Raw genomic sequence first — 25,178 nt, 5'->3', positions numbered from 1 at the left:
TCTCTCTCTCTCTCTCTCTCTCTCTCTCTCTCTCTCTCTCTCTCTCTCTCCCTCTCTCTCTCTCTCTTTCTCGCTCTTAGCGGCGGGATGAAGAGAGACCCTGGGAATGAGGTTGCGCCTACAACAAGCTTGTAGTTTATTTCATTGCTAATACGTGCTGAAAGAAACTCAGAAATTCTAGGATCTCTTGTCAAGGATAGCTCAATTCTATTAAAAACCATACATGAAGACAAGAGTTCCACTAAAATCATCCTAAGTGCCCAAACAGTGCTTTGACAGCTGTCATACAATCCTGACTTGAGAAACTCAGGAGGCATATATGCTCTTCCCAAACGTAAGAAAACTAACCCCCAACCGTAAGAATTACTAACCCCTAAACATAAGAAAACTAACCCCAAAACGTAAGAATCCCTAACCCCCAAACGTAAGAAATACTAACCCCCAAAACGTGAGAAAACTAACGCATAAAAGTACGAATTACTAACCCCCAAACGTAAGAAAAGAAACCCCCAAACTTAGCAATGCCTAACACTAAAACGTAAGAAAACTAACCCCCAAACGTAAGAATCCCTAACTCCCAAACGTAAGAAAACTAATCTCCAAACGTAACAATCCCTAACCCCCAAACGTAAGAAAACTAACTCACAAACGTAAGAATTACTAAAACTTAAACGTGAGAAAACTAACCCCCAAACTTACCAAAACTAATACCAGAACGTAAGAATTACTAAACCCCAAACGAAAGAAAACTAACACCAAAACGTAAGAATTACTAAACCCTAGACGAAAGAAAACTAATTCCCAAACGTAAGAATCTCTAACCCCAATACGTAAGAAAAGTATCCCCCAAACGTAAGAATGACTAACTTCCAAACGTAAAAATAACTAACAACCAAACGTAAGAATCCCTAACCCACAAACGCAAGAAAACTAACCCCCAAAACGTAAGAATTACAAGCCCCGAAACGTAAGGAAACTAACCCCCAAACTTAGCAATTACTAACCCCCAAACGTAAGAATCAATAATCCCCAAACGTGAGAATCCATACCCCCCAAACGTATGAATCCCTAACCCCCAAACAGAAGAAAACTAAACCCCAAACGTGAGAATTACTAACCCCCAAACGTAAGAAAACCTACCCCCCCAAACGTAAAAATGTGTAACTCACAAACGTAAGAAAACTAATCCCCAAAGGTAAGAATTACTAACCCCCAAACGTAAGAAACCTAACCTCCAAACGTAACAATCCCTAACTCCTAACGAAAGAAAACTAACCCCCAAACGTAACAATCCCTAACCCACAAACTTAAGAAAACTAACCCCCAAACGTAAGAATTACTAATCGGCAAACGTAAAAAAACTAACCCCCAAACGTAACAATTACAAACCCCCAAACCTAAGATTCCCTAACCCCCAAACGTAAGAAAACTATCCCTCGAACGTAATAAAACTAACCCCTAAACGTAAGAATTACTAACCCCCAAACGTAAGAAAACTAACTCCCAAACTTAAAAATCCCTAACCCCCAAACGTAAGAAAACTAACCCCTAAACGTAAGAATCCATAACCCCCAAACGTAAAAAAACTAAACCCCAAACGTAAGAATTACTAACCACCAAACGTAAGATCTACTAACCCCCAAAAGTAAGAAAATTAACCCCCCAAACGTAAGAATCCCTAACCCCCAAAACGCAAGAAAACTAACCCCCAAACGTACGAATCCCTAACCCCCAAACGTAAGAAAACTAACCCCCAAGCGTAAGAATCCTTAACCCCCAAACATAAGAAAACTAGCCCCCAAACGTAAGGACACTAACCCCCAAACGTAAGAATGACTAACCCCCCCAACGTGAGAAAACTAACCCCGAAACGTAAGAAAACTAACTCCCAATCGTAAGAAAACTTACCCCTAAACGTAAGAATCCCTAACCTCTAAACGTAACAAAAGTAACCGCCAAACGTAAGAAAAATAACCCCCAAACGTAAGAATTACTAACCCCCAAACGAAAAAAAACTAACCTTCAAACGAAAGAATTACTAACCCCCAAACGTAAAAATCCCTAACCCCCAAACATAAGAATCCTTAACCTCCAAACGTGAGAATCCCTAACCCCCAAACGTAAGAAAACTAACCCCCCAATCGTAAGAAAACTAACCCCGAAACGTAACAAAACCAACCTCGAAACGTAAAAATCACTAATCCCCAAAAATATGAAAACTAACCCCCAAATGTAAGAATTTTTAACCCCCAATAGCAAGAAAACTAACCCCCAAACGTAAGAATTACTAACGCCAAATCGTAACAAAACTTACGCCTAAACGTAACAAAACTAACCCCCAAACGTAAGAATCCCTAACCCCCAAACGTAAAAATCCCTAACCCCCAAAGGTAAGAATTACTAACCCCGAAACCTAAGAGAACTAACCCCTCAAACGTGAGAATTACTATTCCCCAAACGTCAGAAAACTAACCCCCAAAAGTAAAAATCGGTAACCCCTAAACGTAGAAAAACTAACCCCCAAACGTAAGAATCCCTAACCCCTAAATGTAAGAAAACTAACCCCTAAACGTAAGAATCCCTAACCCCCAAACGTAAAAAAACTAACCCCCATACGTAAGAATCCAAAACCCCCAAACGTAAAAAAACTAACCCCCAAACGTAAGAATTACTAATCCTCAAACAGAAGAAAACTAACCCCCAGACGTGAGCATCCCTAACCTTCAAACGTAAAAAAACTATCCCCAATCGAAACAATTACTAACCCCAAACGTAAGAAAACTAACCCCTGAATGTAAGAATTACTAACCGCCAAACGTAAGAAAACTAACCCCCGAACGTAAGAATTAATAACCCCCAAACGTAAAGAAACTAACCCCCAAAAGAAAAGAATCCCTAACCCCAAACGTAAGAAGTACTAATCCCCAAGCGTGAGAAAACTAATCCCCAAACGTAAGAATTACTAGCCCCCAAACGTAAAAATCTCTAACCCCCAAACGTAAGAATCCTTAACCCCCAAACGTAAGAATCCCGAAGCCCCAAACATAAGAAAACTAACATCCAAACGTAAGAATTACTAACCTTCAAACGTGAGAAAAGTAACCCCCAAACGTAAGAATTACTAGCCCCCAAACGTAAAAATCTCTAACCCCTAAACGTAAGAATCCTTAAACCCCAAACGTAAGAAAACTAACCCCTACTCGTAAAAATTACCATCCCCAAACGTAAGAAAAGTAATCTCCAATTGTAAGAATTTCTAACTCTCAAACGCAAGAAAACTAACCCCCAAACGCAAGAATTACTAACCTCCAAACGTAAGAAAACTAACTCCAAAATGTAAGATTTACTAACCCCCAAACGTAAGAAAACAAACCCCTAAACGTAAGAATTAATAACCCCCAAACGTAAGAAAACTAACCCTCAAAAAACAAAAATCCCTAACCCCAAACGTAAGAATCTACAACCCCCAAACGTAAAAAAACTAACCCCCAAACAGTAAGAATTACTAACCGACTAACGTAAGAACTACTATCCCCCAAACGTAAGAAAACTAATCCCCAAACGCAAGAATCCGTAACCCCAAACGTAAGAAAACTAACCTCCAAACGTAAGAATCCCTAACACCCAAACGTAAGGAAACTAACCCCAAAACGTAAGAATCCCTAACCCCCCAAATGTAAGAATCTTTAACCCGCAAACGTAAGAAAACCAACACCAAACGTAAGAATTACTAGCCCCCAAACGTAAGAAAACTAACCCCCAAAAACGTAAGAATCTATAACCCCCAAACGTAAAAAAACTGACCCCCAAACGTAAGGATTACTAACCGACAAACGTACGAACTACTATCCCGCAAACGTAAGAAAACTAACCCCCAAAGGCAAGAATGCGTAACCCCCAAACGTAAGAAAACTAACCTCCAAACAAAAGAATCCCTAACCCCTAAACGTAAGAATCCTTAACCCGCAAACGTAAGAAAACTAACCCCCAAACGTAAGAATTACTAACTCCCAGACGTAAGAAAACTAACCCCTAAACGTAAGAATTACTAGCCCCCAAACGTAAGAAAACTAACCCCCAAACGTAAGAATTAATAACCCTCAAACGTAAAAAAACTAACCCCCAAAACGAAAGAATCTTTAACACGAAACGTAAGAATCAATGAACCCCAAACGTGAGAAAACTAACCCCTAAACGTAAGAATTACTAACCCCCAAACGTAAGAATTACTAGCCCCTAAACGTGAGAAAACTAACGCTCAAACGTAAGAATTACTAGCCCCAAAACGTAAAAATCCCTAATTAACTTCCGGACGTAAGAAAACTAACCCCCAATCGTAAGAATTACTAACCCCCAAACGTAAGAAAACTAACCCCCAAACTTAAGAATTACTATCCCCTAAACATAAGAAAACTAATCCCCAAACGTAAGAAATATTAACCCCCAAACGGAAAAAAACTAACCCCAAACGTAAGAATTACTGACCCCCAAACGTAAAAAAAACTAACCCCCAAACGTAAGAAGCCCTAAACCCCATACGTAAGAAAATTAACACCCAAGCATAAGTATCCTTAACCCCAAACATAAAAAACTAAACCCCCAACGTAAGAATCCCTAACCCCCACACGTAAGAATCCATAACCCCCAAAAATAAGAATCCCTAACCCACAAACGTAAGAAAACTAACCCCCAAACGTAATATTCCCTAACCCAAAAACGCAAAAAACCTAACGCCCAAACGTAAGAATTACTTACCTCCAAACGTAAGAAAACTAGCCCCCAAACGTAAGTTTCCCTAACCTCCAAACGTAAGAAAACTAACCCCCAAAACGACACAATCCCCAACCCCCAAACGTAAAATAACTAACCCCCAAACGTAGAATTACTAACCCCAGACGTAAGAAAACTAACCCCAAAACGTAAGAGAACTAAGCCCCAAACGCAAGAATTCGAAACCCCCAAACGTAAGAAAACTATCCCCAAACGTAAGAATTACTTACCCCAAAACGTAAGAATTACTAACCCCCAAACGTAAGAATCCTTAACACTTAAACGAAAGTAAACTAACCCCCAAACGTAGGAATCCCTAACCGCCAAACGTAATAAAACCAACCCCTAAACGTCAGAACTACTAACCCTTAAACGCACGAAAACTAACGCCCAAACGTAAGAATCCCTAACCCCCAAATGTAAGAAAACTAACCCCAAAACGTAAGAATCCTTAACTCCTAAACGTAAGAAAAGTAACCCCTAAACGTAAGAAGTACTAACCCCCAAACATAAGAAAACTAACCTCCAAACGTTAGAATTACTAACGCTCAAACGTAAGAAAACTAACCCCCAAACGTAAAAATTACTAACCCCAAAGGTAAGAAAACTAACAACCAAACGTAAGAGAACTAAGCCCAAAACGTAAGAATCCCTAACCCCCAAACGTAAGAATTATTAACCCCAGAACGTAAGAATTACTAACCACCAAACGTAAGAAAACTAACTCTTAAACGTAAGAAGTAGTAATCCCCAAACGTAAGAAAACTAAATCCCAATCGTAAGAATTACTAGCCCCAAAGATAAGAAGAGTAATCCACAAACGTAAGAATCCCTAACCCCCAAACGTAAGAAAACTAACCACCAAGCGTAAGAATTCGTAACCCCCAAACGTAGGAAAACTGACCCCAAAACGTAAGAATAATTAACTCCCAAAGGTAAGAAAACTAACCCCCAAACGTAAGAATTACCAACTCCCTAACGTAAGAACACTAACCCCCAAACTTAAGAACGTAAGAAAACTAACCTCCAAATCGTAAGAATCCCCAATCCCCATAAGTAACAAAACCAACTCCCAAACGTAAGAATCCCTAACCCGGAGACGTAAGAAAACTAACCCCCAAATCTAAGAATTACTAACAACAAAACGAAAGAAAACTAACTCCCAAACGGAAAAATCCGTAACACCAAACGTAAGAAAACTTACCCACAAACGTAAGAACCCTAATCCCCAACCGTAAGAATCCCTAACCCCAAAACGTAAGAAAACTAACTCCCAAACGGAAGAATCCGTAACACCAAACGTGAGAAAATTTACCCCCAAACGTAAGAATCCCTAATCCCCAACCGTAAGAATCCCTACCACCCAAACGTAAGAGAAGTAACCCCCAAACGTAAGAATCCCTAACACCCAAACGTAAGAAAACTAACCCCCAAACGTAAGAATCCTTATCCCACAATAGTAAGAAAACTAACCCCCAAACGTAAGAATTCCTAACCCCAAACGAAAGAAAACAAACGCCCAAACGTAAGAATTACTAACCCCCAAACGTAAGAAAACTAACCCCGAAACGTAAGAATCCCTTACGCCAAACATAAGAAAACTAACCCCGAAACGTAAGAATCCCTAACCCCGAAACCTAAGAAAATTAACCTCCAAAGGTAAAAATTACTAACCCCTAAACGTAAGAAAACCAACCCCCAAACGTAAGAATCCCTAACAACGAAACGTAAAAAAACGAAGTCCCAAACATAAGAATCCCTGACCCTCAAATGTAAGATAAATAACTTCTAAACGTAAGAATCTCTAACCCCCAAATGTGAGAAAACTAACCCTAAAACGTAAGAAAACTAACCCTCAAACGTAAGAATTACTAACGCCCGAACGAAACAAAATTAACCCCCAAACGTAGGAATCCATAACCCCCAAACATAAAAATCCCTAACCCCCAGACGTAAGAACACTAACCCCCAAACGTAATATTCCCTAACCCGAAAACGCAAGAAACCTAACGCCCAAACGTAAGAATTACTTACCTCCAAACGTAAGAAAACTAACCCCCAAACGTAAGTTTCCCTAACCCCTAAACGTAAGAAAACTAACCCCCAAAACGACACAATTCCCAACCCCCAAACGTAAGTAAATTAACCCCCGAACGTAGGAATCCCTAACCCCCAAATCTAAGAAAACTAACCCCAAAACGTAAGAATTACTAACCACCAAAGATAAGAAAACTAACCCCCAAACGTAAGAATTACTAACCCTCAAACGTAAGAAAACTAACCCCCAAACGTGAGAAATTGTAACCCCCAAATGTAAGAAAACTAACCCCAAAACGTAAGAAACCTAAACCCCGAAACGTAAGAAAACTAACCCCTTAACGTAAGAATTACTAACCCACAAACGTAAGAAAACTAACCTCCAAACGTAAGAATTACTAACGCCCAAAAGTAAGAAAACTAACCACCAAACGTAAGAAAACTAACCCCAAAACGTAAGAGAACTAAGCCCCAAACGTAAGAAAACTTACCTGCAAACGTAAGAATTACTAACCCCAAAACGTAAGAAAACTAACCCCCAAACGTAAGAATTACTAACCCCAAAACGTAAGAAAACTAACCCCCAAACGTAAGAATTACTAACCCCAAAAAGTAAGAAAACTAACCCCCAAACGTAAGAGAACTAAGCCCCAAACGTAATAATCCCTAACCCCCAAACGTAAGAAAACTAATCCCCAAACGTAAGAATTACTTACCCCAAAACGTAAGAATTACTAACCCCCAAACGTAAGAACACTATCTCCCAATCGAAAGTAAAGTAACCCCCAAACGAATGAATCCCTAACCCCCAAACGTAATAAAACTAACCCCCAAACGTCAGAATTACTAACCCCCAAACGTACGAAAACTAACGCCCAAACGTAAGAATCCCTAACCCCCAAATGTAAGAAAACTAACCCCAAAACGTAAGAATCCTTAAATCCCAAACGTAAGAAAAGTAACCCCTGAACGTAAGAAGTACTAACCCCGAAACATAAGAAAACTAACCCCCAAACGTTAGAATTAGTAACCCCAGAGGTAAAAAAAATAACCCCCAAACGTAAGAGAACTAAGCCCAAAACGTACGAATCCCTAACCCCCAAACGTAAAAAAACTAACCCCCAAACGTAAGAAATACTAACCCCAGAACGTAAGAATTACTAACCCCGAAACGTAAGAAAACTAACCCTCAAACGTAAGAATCCTTAACCAACAAACGTAAGAAAACTAACCCCCAAACGTAGGAATTCCTAACCCCCAAACGTAAGAAAACTAACGCCCAAACAAAAGAATCCGTATCCCCTAAACGTAAGAAAACTAACCCGCAAATGTAAGAATCCCTAACCCCCAAACGTAAGAATTCCTAACCACAAACGAAAGAAAACTAACGCCCAAACGTAAGAAAACTAACCCCCAAAGGTAAGAAAACTATCCCCGAAACGTAAGAATCCCTAACGCCAAACGTAAGAAAACTAACCCTCAAACGTAAGAATCCCTAACCCCCAAACCTAAGAAAACTAACCCCTAAACGTAAGAATTACTAACCCCCAAACGTAAGAAAAGTAACCCCTAAAACGTAAGAATCCCTAACCAACAAACGTAAGAAAACTAACCCCCAAATGTAAGAATCCTTAACCGCCAATCGCAAGAAAACTAACCCCCCAACGTAAGTATTACTAACCCCCAAACGTAAGAAAACTAACCCCCAAACGTAAGTATTACTAACCCCGAAACGTAAGAAAACTAACCCCCAAACGTAAGAATCCTTAACCAACAAACGTAAGAAAACTAACCCCCAAACGTTGGAATTCCTAACCCCCAAACGTAAGAAAACTAACGCCCAAACAAAAGAAACCCTATCCCCTAAACGTAAGAAAACTAACCCTCAAATATAAGAATCCCTAACCCCCAAACGTAAGAATTCCTAACCACAAACGAAAGAAAACTAACGCCCAAACGTAAGAAAACTAACCCCCAAAGGTAAGAAAACTATCCCCGAAACGTAAGAATCACTAACGCCAAACGTAAGAAAACTAACCCCCAAACGTAAGAATTCCTAACCCCCAAACGTAAGAAAACTAACCCCCAAACGTAAGAAAGCTAACCCCCAAACGTTAGTGTTACTAACCCCCAAATGTAAGAAAACTAGCCCCCAAACGTAAGAATTACTAACCAACAAACGTAAGACAACTAACCCCCAAACGTAAGAATCCCTAACCGCCAATCGTAAGAAAATTAACCCCCTAACGTAAGAATTACTAACCAACAAACGTAAGAAAACTAACTTCTAAACGTAAGTATTACTAACCCCCAAACGTAAGAAAGCTAACCCCCAAACGTAAGTGTTACTAACCCCCAAATGTAAGAAAACTAACCCCCAAACGTAAGAATTACTAACCACTAAACGTAAGAAAGCTAACCCTCAAACGTAAGAATTACTAACCCCTAAACGTAAGAAAACTAACCCCCAAATGTAAGAATCCTTAACCCCCAATTGTAAAAAACTAATCTTCAAATGTAAGAATCCCTAAACCCGAAACGTAAGAATTACTAACCCCCAAACGTAAAAAAATTAATCCATAAACGTAAGAATTACTGACCCTTAAACGTAAGAAAACTAACCCGCAAACGTAAGAATCCTTAACCCCCAAACGAAAGAAAACTAACCCCCAAACGTAAAAAACCTATTTTAATCAGCGGAATTATATAGGGCCTGGTTCAAAACGAAGACAATAGGGAGAGAAACAACAAGAAACGCCCCATCATCTTTTGGGCTCATACCCCCCTCCGTTTCCCACAAACACACACACCGCTGTCTGTTCTTGTTTTTGACTCCAACTTGCGCCTTCCCTACTATATCTAAATGCCTGCAGGGAAAATTTACATACTACAGCTATTGAAGGACAAATTGGAAGGGAATGTACGTAAGGATCCGGCATGAGGATCTCGCGCATATGTAACATAAAAGCTTTAAATTAAATCACGTAGTTTATTCAATATCTATGTTAGGGAAACCGTCCATACTAAACAGTTAGATCGGATTTAACTTTGCCATCTTTTGTCAATTTCGTCTAACAGAGGCTAAAAACTTGATACATTCAATGTAGAATTCTGTCACAATAAACCACCCAACATTGAGACATATTCTCAGCCATCCTTGGTTCACCCTTCAAGGTACTTACATTCTCTATGTGAATACAACTGCCTAGGACCGTCCCCTGTTATTTTTCTTTGTTTTAGAACAACCGAATGGGCGAGATTCTCGAAGGAACGCCATCAACGGCCAGTAGTGAAGTGTATCGGCTGTATGACTATCTGAAGCACATTCGCGATTAAGCCTCTCGTTCATGGTCAATCAAATGTAAATGAATCAACTGGAATGACCGACAGAAAGCTGGCCACAAAAATGACTGATTTGAGAAAAAGACCGCGCGCTATTCTGCGACGAAAAAGGGGGAAGGTAGAGGGGAATGGCTCGCTCTTCACGCGCTCCCCACGCACTTTGCGTGAGCGTGTGATTCGCTCTTCCTTTCCCTTTCCTGGGTTAACTTCCTAAAGCTTCCTACGGACTGCACGTGCGCTCTTGTTCCCTCTTCCTTCTTCTTCCTAGCGCTTGCCACGCAGACAAAATTTGTGTTTCCTTTAGTGGAGTTTCAAGCGGCTTTATTAATGGCGCAAATTTATCAAGAAAATGATACTTCGGGGTTCGAAAAGTGGTCGTTGCTCGTATCATTAACGAGACCAAATGATTAACTTTTTTTTCGGCCACGATAAAATAGACAATACTGAATATCAAAAATATCGATATAATTACTTTATCAATTGCTTATTTTTGATACCACAAGACACTAGTCACGTGACCGTTGTCCGAACGCCATCCGTTCTGCACGTATTGCGAACCTATGATTTAGTTTTGGGTTGGGCAGTAATTCACTGTTAACAGGGAATATTTACTCAGCTAACGCCTTAAGTTTCCATCGCTGCCCCTCTTGACGCGTGTTACAATTAATTTTAGAGCCATGACGTCGTAACATGTGACAAACTGATTTCGGTTGTTTTAGAATGAAGATACCGTTGACCACAAATACCGTTCCGAGTTTTTCAAATTCACTTTTCAAATTTGTCAGTCCACCATACAGTGTCAAGACACCAATATTTTGAGGTAAGAATAGGTATAAGACTATATACTGTACGTGGACTCTATATCTTTTGTAATTGTAATGTTTAGAGAAGAAGGACAGTACCATCACAGTTAGACAAACTCTAAGCGGTAGGGTTTTGCAGTGTACGGATCTTTTAGTTTCTGTTGTTTTCTTGTGTCTGACTGGTTACGGAAAAAGTGAGATAACGTAGATTGATTCAATCGTGGAGAGTACTTTATAAATTGAATAAATAGGATGTTGATTTCTCGTACAATTGCAACAGTAACAATTGGTCCTTTACCTATATGGCATAATTCTCTTATACGAATAGACAATAAACCTGTTTTCTCCCAACCATTGTACTCTAAAGGTATTCGAAAGGTCGCAGATTTACTAAAAGATCGAAATGCCTTTCTTTCCTTACATGAACTGAGAGACCGCTTCGATGTTTAAACTAACTTTCTTACTTTACTCGGCCTACCACCTTCTCTAAATTCGTTAGAAAAAGATGTAAAGACAACCAATGTACCGGCGTCTCTGAAAGCTTCCTTGATAGATTCATTAAAACCAAAAAGGTCAATAAAGTAGTCTACAAAGGACTGGTTTCCATGAAGCAGGTATGGCCCACTCAGAGTCAGGAAAAATGGATTACTGATTGTAAACTCCAAAGGGATGACCTGATTGATTGGAAGGCGGTCTACTTATCACCATTGAAATGCACTAAAGTAACGAAGCTAATTGTTTCCAGTTTAAACTTTTGCATCGACGGCTTGCCACCAACTCTTTTCTTGAGAATATAGGAACAAAAAGAAACTGATTTGTGTACCTTCTGCAAATCTGAAGAGGAAAATTTAATTCATCTTTTCTGGTACTGCAGAGCCACGTCGCAATTTTGGCAAGGATTTAAACAGTAGATAGCAATCAGTCATGAATTTGTAGAAAACGAACTTACCCCAGAAATAATGTTGGGATTAAAACCTTCTCTTTTCAACGAGAAGACCTATTGTCAGGTTCTTATTGCCAGATATTTTATTTGGATATGGAGAACGCAGGATAAACCTCTTGAAATTGAAAATTTCAAATCATTTCAGCTTTCGCTCTCGTCCTATTAATGCGTCCAATGCCTTGTAGATTTAATTACCCCTAGTGGTATAGCGTAAATGTTTATTTTAATATTAATTGATATTGTAGGGCACCAAGAATTGTATTGATTTTGTTAGTAGGTTGAGGTTGTGTAAAGTATTGTAATAACTACGTGTAGTATTAGATAGGTAAGTTATGTAAACCTTTAGTATTGTAAACAATGTTATTTAGTAGCGTCCGTGTAAGCATAAATTTTTATTTTAATATTAATTAATATTGTAGGGCATCAAGAATTGTATTGATTCTGTTAGTAGATTTAGGCTGTGTAATGTATTGTAATAACTATGTGTCGTACTAGATAAGTAAGTTATGCCAATCGTTAGTATTTTAAACAATGTTATTTTGTAGCGTCCGTGTTCTTGAAATAAACTATTTTTATGAGAAAAAAAATTAAAAAAAAAAACAAAAAACACCTGCCATTACACCATTGTCAGCGCCAGACCAGGTCGACGAAACCGAGATGGCCGATATACAGAGAAGACAGAAAAATGACAAAGAATTGATCAAGAAAGGGTATAATGGCATTCAAGAAAAGTTGAAGAAAATACGGCAAAATTTTGCGATGGCTGTTACCACTGGCTCAAGGAGTGGACGTGGCAAAATTGTGTTGGAGTTTTTTGATCAGCTAATTAAGGCAAAGCTGGGGTGGAAGTCCCTCTACAGAGCCTCTGTCGTGTGGTGTAAGTACAGAGACTCTGTTGCATGGTGAAATTGAGTCAAGTGCCAGTGGCGATAAAGGTGACAGAATTTGTAATGACAGCAGTAGCAAGACGGGCTCCAAGGGTAAAAAAAGGGTTGCTTACAATCCAGTTCCAAAACTAATCGATAATAAGAGGAAACATATGGAGTACAATTTAGTGCGTTTCAAAGAGACGAGCTGTTGATGAACGAATCAAAAGAGGATTCCCAATTCAAGAAAGATATAGCTGAGGCAATTCGTCGGTCAAACGAAACGTTTGCCAAATCTATGCAACAAATGAGCATGTCAATGCTACAAGTAGCCCAGGGGTTTACGCGATCGTTTGATGTTCTTGCAAGGGTCATGGCAAACAACCCTGGCCAGCAATACCAATATCCTCCTTACCAACCTAATGATATGGTCAACAATTTAATAATAATTTGATTTTGATCTATCCTCATCCTCAGGCATCAGACTGTCCGTTTTTATCGATGCATTAATGTGGCCTTATTTCAGCCATATTTTACCCCAGGGAGGGGAATTTGCCATAAGTTATTCTTCAAAGATATTATCATATGCCTCACATCTGCCCCCCACCCCCCACCGACACCTTCCCCACACCCTACCTCTTGGGTTTTACATTGCTAGGTTCAAACTGAAATGAACAGCAACATTAAACTGTTAACTGTTCGCTGACCCTATCAGCATTTCAGCTGTAATTAAACTAACTGTAATCGTTACTGTAACTAACTGTAGTTGTAACTGTAATTTCAACTGTAATTTCACAAGTAAAATTTGGTTTCCTGGAAACTATCCTAAAATTCTGATCACACCTTTGCCATTCTTGTTGTGAGCTGCTGTTTGGTCACTGATCTGCCGATTGCAAACTGTTTGGTTTATGTTTGCTTTCAAGCTTTGCATGTTAATAAAATTATTAGTAATCATCTGGCAAGTTTTCTTGAATTTATCTTGCTAACACTGAACGTACAGATTCACCATCAGTTGTCACACACGATTAGACTGGGTCTGGTACGTTTGGCACCTTTTCTTCCTCAGCGCGGTGTCTGCGTATTTGAGCTTGAACTTCTTCTTCATCAAGGTAGTTACCTTTACTTTCACAGTAATTTTGAAGGACAAAGCAACTGTAAGCTACTGCCGGAACCATTTCAAATTCCAGGTCAACCTTTCGCGTTAAGAATCCCCATCGAACTTTAAGTCTCCCAATACACATTCGACTTGATTTCGTGCTGAGCGAAGCATGTTATTAAGAATAACTTGCTCGTTTGTAGTCCATGTTTAATACTCCTTTATGCAGAAAGGTGTTAAGGGGTAGGCTGGATCTCCAAGCAAGCAGTTAGGAATAGCCTCGTATCCAGGTAGAAAGGTAACAAATGTTTTGGGAAGTTGTCCAGCTTTCATTTTGTGGTTGATTCTTGAATTGACAAACACCTTGGCATCATGTACAAATCCAGGCCATTTGCACTCAACATCCATAAAGCACCCTTTACTATCACATATAGCCTGAATGTTAAGAGAGAAATACTGCTTGTAACAAAAATAATCTTGAGAATTTTAGAGTGGCTGTTTGAGGGGGAAGTGTGTGCCATCAATGCAACCGTATGCCTGGGTCATTCCAAATCTCATCTCCTCATAAGAGGAGGCAGCGTGGTCGAGTGGTTAGGGCGCCGGACGTGAAATCCGGAGGTCTTGGGTTCAAGTCCCGCTCTGACCGCTAGCTGGAGTTGTTTCTCGGTAGCCCCAAGTTCAACTCCTCGGCCGCGCTTGTAAATAGCCAGCCGGTCTGCCTCCTGCCAGTTGGGAGTTTTAACCATGTTATTTTTAATTTAAAATTATTTCTTTGTTTAATGCTCGGCCCCACTAGCACTTGTGCTAAAAACACTGCCGAGGGTAAACAAAGGCTATTTATTTATTTATTTATTTATTTATTCTTATATCAAATTCTGAAACTTTTCGTCGCAATTTTTCATTGTCCCTTGGTGAGTGCAAGTACTTTGGTCCCAATTTCGTGTTGATTGTCGCGCACACTGCGTGTATTTGCTTTGATGCCGTGCATTGATGAATTCCAAAGGCATTGGCTGTCATCCACAAAGAGCCTGTATCTTTAAGATAGGGGAGTCGGGATGTGGAGCAATGAATGGACGCAGCTCGTCAGCTAGTTCGTAGAAACATTCCTTAGTCATACGAAAATTTTTCCTCCATCACCATTATATTCTGCAACATTTACCCCTATCATGCTTTGCCACCATTGGTCTGTGCGTCCATTTACCACCCAGACCGATCTACCCTTTTGACGAACACGACGAGCTTAAAGATGTCTCCTTTTCTATGCGAGTAACTCTTCCTAGCGGACATGTATGCTGCCAAAGAAAGATTTCCTTTGCGCTCCATCATCTTGTAAGCTGCCACCATCCCCAACAATTGGAAATTAAGTGCCAACAAAGAGCTGAATTGCGAGAGAATCAATGCCTCGATTTTCACAAGTCGAATATTTGACGCGATTTTGATCTCTGTTCACTCTTCCCGCCAAATTTCAAATTTGGCGCCCAGGCTGGCAGCCCGGGCTGAAATTCGCCATGCAATCACAACAAAACTCCAACCCGCCTACCGGGATAAAATTTCACCCGAGCTGAAATTCGCCATGTAATCAGGCCCTTTACAGTTCCTATTCGTGTTACTTTCCCGGATCTTCATCCGTGCTCGAGAAAACACTTCTAAAATTATTCGACCGCAAAATAGATAATTCTGACGCATGAGGTCGTAAAACATGATTGACTGGTTTCAATTTCTTGCATGGAAGATGAAACTTATTCAGGGAAACTTCCCGATTTGATGTTGGACCGTTATAAAGCGAGAGATGGCGAAATAAGTACAAGCTCTAAGCCTTGTGTTACATGGCTACAGAGTCAAAACGGTATATTTTTGTTTGAGAGTTTTGCTCCGCAGATGGAAGTCTCATCGAATTCTGCGCAAATATTATTTTACCCGAAACTGAATGTAATTTGCATGTTAGCCAACTATTTATAAATTTAGATTTCGATTAAGACTAGTGACTTCATGAACTCTTGTTTCCTGGATTAGAAATTTTGAAGAAGAATTTACAATTCGAATAACAAATACGACAGACAATTGTCATTAAAAACTCTAAGGATTTTGCGCGTCTAAGTTATCTACGGATGAAATTTCTGGGCAAGTACATGAAGCTTTTCAGCTTTTCAAGTTTCTTCAAACTCACTTGCGGCAGCACACTTTATATTTTGGGTGGAACTCAGTCAGATATATATATTTAGCCAACCAATTTATTTTCAATGTGTCCTTGTGACGTTTGTTACAATGCCTTTTTAAAGGGTGACAGATCATAAAACGTGATCAACTGATTTCGGTTTCTTAGAATGAAAATATATTTCCTCATTTTTTATGTGGGATTTGTCAAATCAAATGACTCCTGATTTCTGATCCGCAACACATTGTAGAGATACTTAAAGTTTGAGGTAAGCACAGCTAAAACCGGCACACTTTTTATGTAGACCATAAGGTTTATGTAGTTTAACAGTTTAAAGGACGAGGACGAACAGTGCAGTTTGACAATATCGATCGTTTTGCTTTGTTTTCGGAGCCGAAAGATGAAAATCCGTCCAGACTGTGCGAATTTTGTAATTTATCTAAAACGGGATGCAAAAGCAACTTCATGGACTCTTGTTTCTTGGGTAAGAAACTGCTTGAAGAAGTTTAATCCAAGAAAAACTTTACTGCTCTGTGGTTTACTAAAAGCAAACTTATATGTTTCAGTTAAAAAGTAAGAAGCTGACATGCAAATGAATGACTTAACTTCCTTGAATTAAACAAAACTGTCTGCCAAGTAGAATGCTACAGCAACACTCAGTTTTTTAGCAGACACAATTTTCAAATAACTCAAACTTTTGAACTGAGTTAGAACTTTTCGCCTTGGAATAAACCAGAAATAGAATATGAATTTTAATTTTGGGTCCATATTGAGTGTTGATCTTGGATTTTGTTTCGATTACACCGAAAAAGGATTTCTTGATACGTCAACTTGTTTTTTCCACAGTATAATTTCTGATATCAGGGTTCCAAAGGCATGCCTCCATGACTTCGCTCGTAGTAGATTAAGCCTTGGTAGAGATTAAGTCGTTAATTCCACAGCCAACGCCCTAGATTCCATCTGTGTGCTCTGACTCTTGTTACAATATATTTTTGACCAATGACGTCTTAAAAGTCGATAAGATGATTCTCTTGCTTTCTTGAAATAAAGATCTAGTTGCGTGATTTTGATGTTTTCTTTTCCGTAGAACATGCGTTAAAACAAATCACGGAAAACTTTTCATTTACAAAAACAATGTAAAGACACTTTAACAGTCCGGAAAGGACAATTTTAAAAGGAGATTGTTTGGTTATGTAATTTGACGGTTTGGAGAAGAAGGACAAGAACAACACGGCTTGAGTTTTTTGATGTTTTTGTTTCTTGCACAGAAGAAGGAAATCTTACCAAATTGTGCAACTTATTTTCTCTGAAAATGAACCCAATAATAAATTTGTGGAATTTTTTCCTGGGTTAAAACACTGATCAAGGAAGTATAGTCCCAAAATAGAAACATTGATGTCGTTTGTTTGACTAGAAGCAAATTTATGCGCTTTGAAATGAATTGAGAGAAACTGATATACAAATGAATGAAAGTTATTGCACACTGTTACTTCACCAATTTTTCGGTAATGTCCAAATAGCTTAAGTTTTTTTGTGATGCTTTTGCAGTAAGACTTAGCCGTACGGATTAGCAAAACGGCCTCCATTTGCAATCAGTCTTTGAATTTTGTAGTTCGTGTTAAATGACCTGCTCGTTCACATGAGTTTGGATTTGTTTTGATTGCACAAAGAACGGATTTCCGAATATGATAAGTCCTTTCCTTCCACCGTAAGTTCGGATGTCATGAACTCATTAGCATTTATTATATAGACACGAGTGTTTTCTGGAAAATACACCACTCGTAAAATTCATACGAAACTACATCCGGGACCCGAGTGGCGTATTTTCCATATCCTCACTTGTGAGGATATTGATGACGTCATTTGCCGCTTTTCACGGTTGTTTATGCAAACAGTCGGGGACAAATGGCTAGTGATAGATTTGTCTATATAATAAAAAGAAAATTACTCGGTGGCTGCGCTCGTTCGTAAAATATTATGTTTACCACTCGAAAATAAAATTCATATCTTCACGCCGCCGCGTAATATCCTCTGTGTATTTCTTCCTTTTACTTTGTCAGATTAAGCCTGGATCAGATCTTAATTAAGTTTCCATCACTGTCCTGCAGGACTTGTTCTAAAATTAATGTTTTTGTTTTATTTATTTATTTTTTTTTACCTAAATGACGTCGTAAAATGTGATAAATAATTCAGTTTCTTGGGACAAAAATGTTCTGTGATTTAAAGTTTCACTTTTCAATGTTGGATTTCGGTCTAATGGGATGAAAATATAGTAATTCCGTGTTTGTTTTGATAGTGAAGTGGCGACTGGCAATCCGTAAAAAAAATTGCTTTCTGCCTTTGTTTGGCTAAACAAATTTAGACTCTCTTTTTCACTGAACTGAGAGAAACTTATGCAAATCAGTGAGACTTATTAAACTTCTACAGCCTATTAGAACAACAACGACAACAACAACAACAATGAGTTTTAAAGGGAATAGCCAGGAGAGAATGGTTAAGCAACTCGAATTTGACGTTTAACATGTTTCCACCAAGACAAATTTGGGGCTTGCTTTAAATTTAATTTGTGGCCTGATTTTTCCACTTACATGAATTTTGTTGTGTTTTGATCACTGACAGCAAGAAAGGATTTTTGAACAAGTTAACTTCTACCTCCCACTGTAAGTTCTGATTTTGTTAATTGGCTGGCTTGTCTCTCTGGCTTTGAACCTTTTACCTGCTGACTAACTTGCGACTTACACTGTGAATTAACTAGGTAGAAACTAATATGGGTGGCGGATTAATAAGATTTCCATGCAGGATTATCGAGGTGGAACTTTCACAAAACGGCCGGGACGCCACTCAAACTTGTTAACAAGAAGCATCACACAATTCTTGTGTGAGTAAGGTCAATAAGGTTCATAAAAGTGAGACATGGGTTCGTCGAAACAGAGAAACAACTTGAGTACAGATATACACCTAACCAGTTACCAAAGGCCATGAAAAATAGAAACTAAGGGAGTTGGTTGTGAAATATGTGGACTCAACATACACCGAAAGGAAATTTCTTCTTGAGTAAAATTCATTTAAAACAATTGCATTATTTGCCTTTAGGATATTCAATGTATAAGGAAACAAGCATAAAATTCCAATTTCCCGTCAACTGTGATTTTCCTTTAATTGCGTTCTGTTCATCCTTCGGTGATCTTTGATCAACGATTCTGTTTTCGTTTTTCTTCTGACATCATGGGAGGAACACCATACCGGTAGTTATGACGTCAAATAGGAACGTGGAACAAGCCTTTCGTTCTCAAAAATGTCTCCTTTATCTGAGTTGCGATTGTGAAGTGTTCATTTTCAAAATTATCCTGTAATAGAAACTCCCTACCGTAACGTAACATTTACAACTGTCTTGTACTTCATACTGATCTTGGCGTACAACATTTTCTGTTGCAGCCGGCCACCCTGGCAAATCACATGATGTAATTTATACATTGGGCTTCTCAGGTAGGTATTAATTTCGTCCTCTGTATTGAAATTTTTCCTAATAAGCCAGACGGACATAAAAATATGAGCCGCTTATTTTCACTCTTTCAAGACCGGGCTTTTTGGCCTCTTGGGGCAGATATTTAGCCAACCAATTTCCTTTCGATGTGTCCTTGTGACGTTTGTTACAATGCCTTTTCCACGGATGACAGATCGCAAAACGTCATCAACTGATTTCGGTTTCTTGGAATGAAAATATATTTCCTCACTTTTTATGTGGGATTTGTCGAATCAAGTGACTCCTGATTTCTGATCTGCAACACATTGTAGAGATTCTTAAAGTTTGAGGTAAGCACAGCTAAAACCGGCACACTTTTTATGTAGACCGTATGGCTTATGTAGTTTAACAGTTTAAAGGAGGAGAATGAACAGTGCAGTTTGACAATATCGATCGTTTTGTTTTGTTTTCGGAGCAAAGATGAAAATCCGTCCAGACTGTGCGAATTTTGTGATTTATCTAAAACTGGATGCAATAGCAACTTCATGGACCCTTGTTCTTGGGTTAGAAACTGCTTGAAGAAGTTTAATCCAAGAAAAACTTTACTGCTCTGTCAGGTTTACTAAAAGCAAACTTGTATGTTTTCAGTTAAAAAGTAAGGAACTGACATGCAAATGAATGACTTAACTTCCCTGAATTAAACAAAACTGTCTGCCAAGTAGAATGCTACAGCAACACTTATTTTTTAGAAGACATTAATAACTCAAACTTTTGAACTGAGTTGGAACTTTTCGCCTTGGAATAAACCAGAAATAGAATATGAATTTTAATTTTGGGTCCATATTGAATGTTGATCTTGGATTTTGTTTCGGTTACACCAAAAAAGGATTTCTTAATACGTCAACTTGTTTTTTCCACAGTATAATTTCTGATATCAGGGTTCCAATGGTATGCCTTCCATGACTTCGTTCGTAGTAGGTTAAGCCTTGGTAGAAACTAAGTTGTTAATTCCACAGCCAACGCCCTAGATTCCATCTGTGTGCCCTGACTCTTGTTACAATATATTTTTGACCAATGACTTCTTAGAAGTCGATAAGATGATTTCCTTGCTTTTTTGAAATAAAGATCTAGTTGCGTGATTTTGATGTTCTCTTTTCCGTAGATCATGCGTTAAAACAAATCACGGAAAACTCTTCATTTACGAAAACAATGTAAAGACACTTTAAGAGTCCGGGAAGGACAATTTCTGGAAAATTATAAACGGAGATTCTTTGGTTATGTAACCTGCCAAGGTGCGGAGAAGAAGGACAACAACCAGGGGCACCCAACGACAGTTTTCTCTCAGATCGTTTGAAACGTTATTTTAGGCTGTCTGGAGTGCCTTTAAAGCTCTATAGATTTATTTTAGGCAGCTCTATAATAGTTTTATCTGTTCGGTCATTCTAAGGGAACTTGAGTCTTTTCGAAATTAGTAGGGCATTTTTGTCCATTTCCCGAAAGACTTAGGTCTTATTTCCTTTTCGAAAATCTTAGCTGATCTGTTTCGGCACCCGAAACAACATTTTTATCAATCCGAAAACACTAGGCCTTAAATTTCCCATATCACGAAAGTTCGTGGTGAAAATTCCCTTTAGAAAATTGTAGGGGATTAAGGGCCTTCCGAACAGATATTTACCGAAAAGATCCGTTAGGTGCCCCTGAACAACAACAAGGCTTGAGAATTTTGATGTTTTTGTTTCTTGCACAGAAGAAGGAAATCTTAGCAAATTGTGCAACTTATGTTTTCTAAAAATGAACGCAAAAATAAATTTGTGGAATTTTTTTCCTGGTTTAAACACTGACCAAGGAAGTATAGTCCCAAAATAGAAACATTGATGTCGTTTGTTTGACTAGAAGCAAATTTATGCGCTTTGAAATGAACTGAGAGAAACTCATCCACATTGCACATTGTTACTTCACCAACATTTCGGTTATGTCCAAATACCGTAAAGTTCCGATAGTAGCGACCCTCGTTACTTTTGTAATTAGCAGCGTTTGAGGCTCATTACTTTCGGGGGGTCGTTATTTTCGGGGAACAAAAACTATGAAACAAGCTAGCGCTAGCTCTTTTCTCCGAACTGAAAAATTATATGATTCGTGCAGAGCTCAAACAACAGAGAGAATTAAGACCATTCGCACTACCCATTTCTGGTAGCAGGGAAAGTGAAATAAACATCGATGGTCTACCGGACTACCGCATGAATGAATCAGCCGATGCGTTTTATACTGCAGTATATATAGAGTTTTGAACTTTAATTTGAAGAAACGTTCCTGTTGTTAATTAATACGAAACTCTACCAGTTTAGTTTTCACATTACGCCATCAGTGAACTGATGTCAAGGACGAATGTTGGCTTAAGACTTTCCTTTGTTATAAAGTGCCTTATCGTGATCTCTTTGTCCATGCACGAAGATATCAGTATTGACATTAAGAATTTGACTATGGATTGGAAGACAATAAAGGCATTCGGTATTCGTCTCGTTACTTTTTGGGGGACTGGCTACTTTCGGGGGGGGGGGGGGGGAGGGGGGGTCGTTACTTTCGAAGGCTCGCTATTTTCGGGATTTATTAGTAGCCACAAAGTTTTGACGTTACTTTCGGGTGGTCGTTACTTTCGAAGGGTCGTTACTATCGGAACTTTACGGTAGCTTAAATTGTTTTGTAATGCCTTTGCAGTAAGACTTAGCCGTGCGGATTAGCAAAACTGTGTCCATTTGCAATCAGTCTTTGAATGTTGTTGTTCGTGTTAAATGACCTGCTCGTTCACATGAGTTTGGATTTGTTTTGATTGCACAAAGAACGGATTTCCCAATATGATAAGCCCTTTCTTTCCACCGTAAGTTCGGATATCATGAACTCATTAGCATTTATTATGTAGACACGAGTGTTTTCTGGAAAATTCACCACTCGCTCGAACTAGTAAAATTCATACGAAACAACATCCGGGTCCTGAGTGGCGTATTTTCCATATCCTCACTTGTGAGGATATTGATGACGTCATTTGCCGCTTTTCACGGTTGTTTATGCAAACAGTCGGCGACAAATGGCCAGTGATAGATTTGTCTATATAATAAAAAGAAAATTACACGGTGGCTGCGCTTGTTCGTAAAATATTATTTTTACCACACGAAAATAAAATTCATATCTTCGCGCCGCCGTGTAATATCCTCTATGTATTTCTTCCTTTTAATTTGCATCAGAGCTTAATTAAGTTTCCATCACTGTCCTGCATGACTTATTCTAAAATTAGTGCTTTTGTTTTGGTTTGGATTTTGTTTTTTCTTACCTAAATGATGTCGTAAAATGTGATAAATAATTCAGTTTCTTAGGACAGAAATGTTCTGTGATTTAAAGTTTCACTTTTCAATGTTGGATTTCGGTCTAATGGGATGAAAATAAAGTAATTCTGTGTTTGTTTCGATCGTGAAGTGGCGACTGAAAAAAGAGATACAATCCGTAAAAAAAATTGCTTTCCGCCTTTGTTTGGCTAAACAAATTTAGTTTCTCTTTTTCACTGAACTGAAAGAAACTTATGCAAATCAGTGAGACTTATTAAACTGCTACAGCCTATTAGAACAACAACAACAACAACAACAATAATAAGTTTTAAAGGGATTAGCCAGGAGAGAATGATTAGGCAACTCGAAGTTGACGTTTAACATGTTTCCACCAAGATAAATTTGCGGCTTGCTTTAAATTTAATTTGTGGCCTGATTTTTCCGCTTATATTAGTCTGTTTTGTTGTGTTTTGATCACTGACAGGAAGAAAGGATTTTTGAACAAGTTGACTTCTACCTCCCACTGTAAGTTCTGGTTTTGTTAATTCGCTGGCTTGTCTTCCGACTTTGAACCTTTTACCTGTTGACTAAGTTGCGACTTACACTGTGAATTAAATAGGTAGAAACTAATATGGATGGCGGACTAATAAGATTTCCATGCAGGATTATCGAGGTAGAACTTTCACAAAACGGCCGGGACGCCACTCAAACTTGTTAACAGGAAGCATCACGCAATTCTTGTGTGAGTGAGGTCAATAAGGGTCAAAAAAGTGAGACATGGGTGCGTCGAAACAGAGAAACAACTGGATTCGATTTCGCCTGAATGACACAAGACACCTAGCGTTGAATAAGGCTTTCGTTCTCCTTCTTGAGTACAGATATAAACCTAACCCGTTACCAAAGGCCATGAAAAATAGAAACTAAGGGAGTTGGTTGTGAAATATGTGGACTCAACATACACCGAAAGAAAATTTCTTCTTGAGTAAAATTCATTTAAAACAATTGCATTATTTGCCTTTAGGATATTCAATGTATAAGGAAACAAGCATAAAATTCCAATTTCCCGTCAACTGTGATTTTCCTTTAATTGCGTTCTGTTCATCCTTCGGTGATCTTTGATCAACGATTCCGTTTTCGTTTTTCTTCTGACATCATGGGAGGAACACCCTACCGGTAGTTAGGACGTCAAATAGGATTGTGGAACAAGCCTTTCGTTCTCAAAAAATGTCTCCTTTATATGAGTCGCGATTATGAAGTGTTCATTTTCAAAATTATCCTGTAATAGAAACTCCCCACCGTAACGTAACATTTACAACTGTCTTGTACTTTTATACTGATCTTGGCGTGCAACATTTTCTGTTGCAGCCGGCCACCCTGGCAAATCACATGATGTAAATTATACATTGGGCTTCTCAGGTAGGTATTAATTTCGTCCTCTGTATTGAAATTTTTCCTAATAAGCCGGACGGGCATAAAAATATGAGCCGCTTATGTTCACTCTTTCGAGACCGGGCTTTTTGGTCTCTTGGGGCTTGAGGTTAAGCGGATTTCCCTCCAACCTCCACCCTCCTCCAACCTTTCCCCCGCCCTTCATAACTACGGGAGTATTAATACTGTGGCATTGCAGCTTGGAACAAGAACAGTGCTTTTCCTTTTGAGGCCCGAAAGAAGGCGATGACCGATTGGCTAAGTTGGTTGAGCATCGGTCTACCGTGCGGGAGGTCCTGGGTTCAAACCCCGGCCGAACCAACACTCAGGGTTGTTAAATAACTGAGAAGAAAGTGCTGCCTTTGTAATGACATCTGCAAACGGTTACACTTTCTAGTCTTCTCGGATAAGACTTGAAGAAGAGACTAGTCTCGTATAAACCGTAGGCCCCCTCTCACAACACTTCATTCTTCATAACTCTGTGGGAAGTTAAAGAACCCACACACTAATCGCAAAGAGTAGGGCATGGAGTTCCCGGTGTGCTGGTCTGGTCTTTGTGCTATTTCATGATTTCATGAGTGGGGTGGGTTGGATGACTTCCAGAAGGCGGCCATCTTGCATTTGTTTATTTTTCCTTGCTTGGTGTTTTTCTTTTTATACGAACATTTCAGTTTCGTCTTTGAATACAACAACAATGACTGGCAAAGTAATGAACGTACAAACATTCAATTCTTAGGCTGAACTCCAAGCATTCATGGCGAGGAGTCCAACCAAAGCTGCAAGTGAGAGTAACGTCACTCCAGTTGGTGAAGATAAACTGGATTTTGATGATAACACTTTGAGAGGTGAGAAAAAATATATGATGAGATGATCTTTGTCGGTATATTTTCTTTTACCACATCTTGTATTTTGATTCCTGCAATAACTCCCTCCCCACATTTCTTTTCTTCGTAGCCTG

General features: G+C 39.0%; 1 protein-coding gene across 3 annotated transcripts in view; it reads left to right on the top strand.

The window, feature by feature from the left end:
• The first annotated feature begins 16,206 nt into the window (after positions 1–16,206).
• LOC146455075 (uncharacterized) overlaps positions 16,207–25,178 on the top strand; it is a 33,393-nt gene continuing 24,421 nt past the window's right edge. The window contains exons 1-3 of one of the 3 annotated variants that reach the window (XM_085094744.1): positions 16,207–16,280; positions 24,158–24,208; positions 24,957–25,065. In XM_085094744.1, coding sequence (XP_084950870.1) covers positions 24,975–25,065 — 91 coding nt within the window. In that variant the 5' untranslated portion in view covers positions 16,207–16,280; positions 24,158–24,208; positions 24,957–24,974. Of the gene's footprint in view, positions 16,281–19,753; positions 19,826–24,151; positions 24,209–24,891; positions 25,066–25,178 lie in introns of those variants that run through there. The other 2 variants (XM_085094745.1, XM_085094746.1) reach the window with 2 other exon arrangements.

Source organism: Pavona decussata, unplaced genomic scaffold (assembly GCF_977016875.1).
Source record: "Pavona decussata unplaced genomic scaffold, jaPavDecu1.1 SCAFFOLD_286, whole genome shotgun sequence".
NCBI lineage: Eukaryota > Metazoa > Cnidaria > Anthozoa > Scleractinia > Agariciidae > Pavona > Pavona decussata.
This window is presented reverse-complemented; position numbering and strand designations above follow the sequence as displayed.